The sequence below is a fragment of the Moschus berezovskii genome, chromosome 15, assembly GCF_049115385.1.
Source record: "Moschus berezovskii isolate FMDL1 chromosome 15, NW_MosBer_1.0, whole genome shotgun sequence".
Taxonomy (NCBI): Eukaryota; Metazoa; Chordata; class Mammalia; order Artiodactyla; family Moschidae; genus Moschus; species Moschus berezovskii.
The window spans coordinates 32,024,317-32,030,280 of record NC_142474.1 but is presented as its reverse complement, the minus strand read 5'-3'; the positions used below and the strand labels follow the sequence as shown (position 1 = coordinate 32,030,280).

At 53.2% G+C, this 5,964-nt stretch overlaps 1 protein-coding gene across 4 annotated transcripts; it reads left to right on the top strand.

Annotated features, from left to right (window-relative positions):
* Nucleotides 1-20: 20 nt before the first annotated feature.
* On the top strand, nucleotides 21-5,375 carry PCED1A (PC-esterase domain containing 1A). 4 transcript variants are annotated; one of them, XM_055432708.2, is made up of 8 exons: nucleotides 21-397; nucleotides 672-837; nucleotides 1,325-1,404; nucleotides 1,667-1,752; nucleotides 1,853-2,003; nucleotides 2,121-2,367; nucleotides 4,209-4,478; nucleotides 4,815-5,375. In XM_055432708.2, the coding sequence occupies exons 1-8, from the start codon at nucleotides 200-202 to the stop codon at nucleotides 5,060-5,062; spliced, it is 1,446 nt and encodes a 481-aa protein (XP_055288683.2). In that variant the 5' UTR covers nucleotides 21-199; the 3' UTR covers nucleotides 5,063-5,375. The 4 variants fall into 4 exon arrangements, with proteins under 4 accessions (XP_055288683.2, XP_055288667.2, XP_055288676.2 ...); XM_055432692.2 differs by having other exon boundaries at nucleotides 1,514-1,752; XM_055432701.2 differs by having other exon boundaries at nucleotides 23-397; nucleotides 693-837; nucleotides 1,514-1,752; nucleotides 4,815-5,371.
* Nucleotides 5,376-5,964: the final 589 nt, after the last annotated feature.

Genomic DNA, 5,964 nt, shown 5'->3' with positions numbered 1-5,964 from the left:
CGCTGTGCCCCCGCCCACACGGGGGCGGGCTCGGCCCTGGCTCCTGCTCCCTACGGCGGCCACCGGCGCTGCCTTCTTGTCCCCTCGGACGTTGTGGGGTCGGGCAGGGCAGGACATGAGTGACCGGAAGTGGGAGTTGTGAGCGTTGTCGCCCGGGGCGGGGAGGCCCGAGGCGTCGTCGGGCCTCCGCGACTCGCGCATGGAGAGAGCTGGGCGACGGGCTGCGCACCGACCACTAACCGGGACGCACAAGCTCTGCGAGGCAGGAGCAGTGCTGAAGCGACCAGCTCTTCGGGCACGGGAACATGAGGCTAGGCCTGGCGCCCGCTGCAGGCAACGCGCGCAGCGTGCGGGCCTGCCCCAGTCACTGGTGAACAGCGCGGAGCCCCGGGACTCGGTAATTGGCGCGAGCGAGCGCGCGCATGCGCGGGGCGGCGACGGGCACGTGGCGGGGCGCAGGGCTGCACCGCGTGGGAAGCGGCCTGGTATGCCGGAGGTTAGAAGGCCTTGGCTCACTGTGCCAAGTGTAACAGAGGCTGGTACCACCATGGACCCCACTCTGCTGCCGCCACCTGATACCTGTATCCCTGAGCAGCTTGAAAGGGGCCAGCGCAGGTTTCCTTTATCCCAAAGTGGGCCCTGGAGCTAGTTGAGTTCCCTCCCTCGTGCAGCTCAGTGGCCTTTCCCTGCAGCCTGTCGTTGTTGGCGGCAGCATGGTGTTCTGTCTGGAGAACGAGGAGCCGTGCCGCCCGCAGCGAAGCAACATGGTCCATTTCCAGGCCTCGGAAGTCCAGCAGCTGCTACACAACAAGTTCGTGGTCATCTTGGGGGACTCAAGTGAGTGCCCTTCTAGAATCACACTTTATGGTCCCGCACCTGCAGTCTGTTTTCTGTGTCTGGACGTTTTGTCTCCATCTCAAACCTCTTTCCTGATCCCCAGTCCGTTCCAGTACAGAAGGTTTATTTCCCTAACGCCTTCCATAGGTGTCCTGACAGATGTAGCCTGTCAGGCTTTTCACCCCCACCTTGCTCAGCATTTTTCTTCCTGACAGTCCCCCACAGTATCCTCAGGAAGCAGTGTATTGTGTTGTCTGTTTCTTGGGTGACTTGGCCAACTTCTGCCAGGTCGCTGTGTACACCTCAAAGGTATACACCTGGAAGGAACAAAGTCAGTGCCAGGACTTTTTAACTTCACCTTTTCTCATACCTCTAAGTCAATACTCCACAAAGGTGGTGCTGGGCCACCTCAGCAAGAGGCCTAGGATTTGAAAGCTGGGGGTGGAGTAAGGCCTGCCTCAGCCTCAGGATCTCTGTCTCCCTTCAGTCCAGCGGGCTGTGTATAAAGACCTGGTGCTCCTGCTCCAGAAAGACTCACTGCTCACAGCTGCCCAGCTGAAAGCCAAGGTGAGGGAAGCTTGGTGGCCATGCCAGTGATGGGCGGGCACAGACTCTGGCCTGGTAGGGGCCTCCTCCCTGGCTTGGGTCTGACCAGCTGGGTGGGGGGGGTGGGTAGGGGGAGCTGAGCTTTGAACAGGACCAGCTGGTCGCTGGGGGTCAGCTGGGCGAGCTGCACAACGGGACACAGTACCGGGAGGTCCGCCAGTTCTGCTCGGGTTCTGGCCACCACCTTGTACGCTTCTACTTCCTCACCCGCGTTTACTCCGAGTACCTCGAGGAAGTCCTGGAGGAGCTGACATATGGGCCTGCCCCGGACCTGGTGATCATCAACTCCTGCCTCTGGGATCTCTCCAGGTTGGGGCGGGGGGAGAGGGAAATACTGATTGGGGGTGGAGGTATGGCTCAGAGGCCACCCACCCCTGTGTTCTTGCCCACCCTTTTTGCTACCCAACAGGTATGGCCGCTGCTCAATGGAGAGCTACCGAGAGAACCTGGAGCGAGTGTTCGTGCGCATGGACCAGGTGTTGCCAGATTCCTGCCTGCTGGTGTGGAACATGGCAATGCCCCTAGGAGAGCGTGTCACTGGGGGTTTCCTCCTGCCTGAGGCAAGTGACTGGAGCACCTCAGGGTAGAAGATGGGGCAGCCAATTGGTAGATAGAGGACCCTCCCTCCCGATTCTGCGTCATTCAGTGGCTCTTAGATGCTACATTTTCTCACTCAGCTCCAGCCCCTGGCAGGCTCTCTGCGGCGGGATGTGGTTGAAGGGAACTTCTACAGTGCTACTCTGGCTGGGAACCACTGCTTCGATGTCTTGGACCTCCATTTTCACTTTCGGCATGCAGTACGGCACCGTCACCGGGATGGTGTTCACTGGGACCAGCATGCCCACCGCCACCTCTCACATTTGCTTCTGACCCATGTGGCTGATGCCTGGGGTGTGGAGCTGCCCAAGCGGGACTATCCCCGTGGTGAGCCCTATCACAGGTGGGGAGGGTAGTGATGCAAAGAGGGCCCTCAGAGCATAGGTCTGCAGCAGGACAGAGATCCTCAAGGGGAGTAGAGCCCCTTGAAGGACCATTGTGAATCCTGAGTGTGCCTTCCTTCCCCTGGTCTAGCCCTGCGTACATGAATGAGTGTAGTCTAGTCACCTCTGCGTACACGAATGAGTATTGAGTACATAAGGCAATATGTCAAAAGACCCATATGCTACAGATAAACAGGAAAAGAATGGGAGTACTTTTAGATAGGAGTGGATGTGGGGTGTGGAAAAGCAGAAGCGGAGGAAAGGTAATTCAGGTAGAGTGGTAGAAGCAACAAAGCCCCTTGGCAGGGACTGTTAAACCCTCAGTTCTGCCTGCTTTTAAAGGGGACATCATGGGTGATTGTTCCATGTCTGCTTCTGCCCTGGATCATGTCCTGCAAGGGTAAAGTGCCTTCCTCACTTGTTGATAATTCATCCGTTTCAGCCCCAGTATTTAGCACAATTGTTTTGTATATAGTACCTGCAGGATGGTGTTTATTGATTTGGAGACGTGAGTCATATTAGAAGGCTGTAGTAGCACTGGAGGATGTGATGGCAGAATGGCCAAGAATGTCACTTTTAGCCTGGAGTTGGAGTATCAGGAAAGTGAATTAGGACCTTGATCATAAAATGGTCCAATTTCTTTGTTTTTTTAGGTGAGAACTAAATCTCATCTTCCTTGGTGGCTCAGATGGTAAAGAATTGGCCTGCACTGCAGGAGACATGGGTTCAATCCTGGGTTGGGAAGATCCCCTGGAGCAGGGCATGGCAACCCACTCCAGTATTCTTGCCTGGAGAATCCCATGGACAGAGGATCCTAGTGGGCTACAGTGCATAGGGTTTCAAAGAGTCGGACACGACTGAGCAACTCGCACACAAAGCTCATCTAAATCAGTTGGAGAACTGATCCCTAACAGAGAAAGGGATGCTCTAAAGGTTGTAAGGCTAGCTTGTTGTGTTTCAGGTCTTCTGAACCCAATTTGGGGCCCCAGAAATAGCGACATCAAAAGAAAGAGTTAGGTGGAAGGATGAGTTGGTGAGTTTGATGAGGGTAGATCTCTTTGAAGTACTATGGAAATGTTGAGTAGATTTGGAGTCAGTGGTGCCCAACAGGGAGATGGCCGCTAAGGGCATGAATGTGAACAGTGACAGAAAGAGCAAAACAGTGGCCGTGTTTGAGAGATGGAAGAGAAGAGAGACTGATGGAGGAAAGAAAAGGAGATAAGGATAGAGGCACTTTCAGGGAGGGGAGAGACTTTTGGCCATGTCATGTGATGGTTAGAAAGTGAGGAAGTGGTTACATTTTTGTAGGAAAAGTATTGAAGGAGTGGAGTAGGGTTAAAAGAGACAGTGAACAGTTGAAAAGGGAATGGTGTCTGGGTAAAAATACTCTTTGTGGGAGAAAGTGTGAAAGGAACCCGAACCTGCTGGGAAAAGGAAGTGATAGGATCTTTGTTTTTAACAGAACTTTACTGAACTTAGTTATTTGAGGAAGAGCTAGGAGAGGAGAGATAGACAAGCAGGGCAATAGAGGGAGAAGACTGGAAGGGATCATGAGGTCAGACTGGAGGGGATCATGAACAAAGATCCACTGACTACTGAGACACAGGGAAGAAGGAGCGTAGCTTGGGCTTGGCCTGAAATGAGAGGGGATGAGGAAACCTGAGTAGGAAGTAGAAGGTGTTGTGTTCTCCAGGAGGAGGAAGTAAAGGTTTAGAAGAGTAGGCTGCCAGAGTTCAGGGCGACCTGGCTTCCCAGGCCTATCTAAAACAACCATCCTGTTTCTAGACCCATGGATTAAAGACTGGCCAGAGCCGGATCATCTCTTCCAGGGGAGCCAGGGGCAGCCTTCAGACTTCGGCGAGCAGCCAGCCTTGCCCCCACCCTCTCCCTTACCTCCTCCCATGCCTTTTCCCTACCCTCTTCCTCAGCCTTCCCTACCTCCTCTGTTTCCACCCCTGCCCCAGGAACCCCCTTTTTTCCCAGGCCAGCCCTTCCCACCCTGTGAATTCTTCAATTTTAATCCAATGGAAGACTTCTCGATACCACCCCACTTAGGTATGTGCCCCCACAGCTTCCCAGCACACCTTTTCCAGCCTCTTCTTGAACCTCCCTCAACCTAGTCTCCTGTGTCCAGATGGGCTGAGAGAAGTCAGGGACTCCGTGTGCCCCCCTGGGATTGGGTTCTGTCACAAGTCTGGAACAGCATCAGTAGACATTAGCTCACTGATTGTCAGTTTCCTGACTTGGCAGTGCAGGAAGTGGTATTGCCATTTTGTAAATGGGGAAATTGAAGGCCAGAAAAAGTCACCCTCAAGAACCAGAACTGCCTGAGGCAGAGTTGCGCTCACCATGGCCAGAAGCCCACTCTGATAATGGCTGGTTCTTTTGTAGGATGTGGCCCTGGAGAGAACTTTGTGCCTGGCCCCCTGCCTCCTCCAGTCCCCAGCCCTGTCCCCCATGGTCAGCATCGGGGCTTGGCTGTCCACCGGGGGATGTCACGCTGTGTTCACAACAGTCCTTACCATGTGCCAAGGATGGGGGCACCCTGCAGGCAGCGTCCAAGACACTCAGACAGGCTGATCCACACATACAAACTGGATAGACAGCCTCATGCCCATTCGGGTACATGGCCGGGGTAGACTGGTTCTTGTGTTTTGGCTGTGTGTGCCAGTGGCCCTGCAGTGCCTGTTTGCCACGCCAGGTGTTGGTGTGGCACCTACTATGCCTGCCATTGTTGTTGTCCATTGTTGTCACCAATAAAGGCATGGAAAAACAGAGTGACATCTTTTTGTGAAAGGGAGTGAGTCTCTAAAACTGTGATCTTAGGAGTTGGGGAGGCTACCTCTGGGTTCTGTCCAGCCTTGGACCTTTCAGTTCACACTGTTTAGAAATCATTGACTGCATCTTTCATACTGTCTCACACACTCAGTTATACTCCTACCAGAACACATGTGTACTTAACAAAGACCCTGGAGGGGTTGCCCATTGTCAGCAGCTCTTTGGGATTGGGAAATGTCAAAGGCTGACTTGTAATAGAAACTGTCAATATTTTATATGGAGTTTGGAATCTGGCTAGTTCTCACCTGTACTAGTCTCACCCATTCATATGTGTGTTCAGTGTTCACCTACTCCTGGAGATATACCAGCCTTGCCTTGCACAATTTCTTGGCTCATGGTAGATACTCAAAAGTGGTTGGAACTAAACAAGAAGTTCCCAGTCTCTCAAGTGGGAGACTGATTAGAAAACCATTACTTAATAGATACAATATGCAGTAGTAGCAAAGTGAACACAAACCTATTTCGTGGGTGGGCAGTAGAAGAGGACCAGAGAGAGAATTCCAAGGTTGGGAGTAGGGAGTAGGAAGCTGTACCAAACTTAAGAAAGTTAAAAGAATTCAGGGACTTCCCTGATGGTAGTGACTAAGACTCCATGCTCCCAACGCACGCAGAGGCCCGGGTTCAGTTTGTGGTCAGGGAACTAGATACTTCATGCTGCAACTAAAGATCCTGCATCCCACATGCAACTCAGACCTGGCACAGC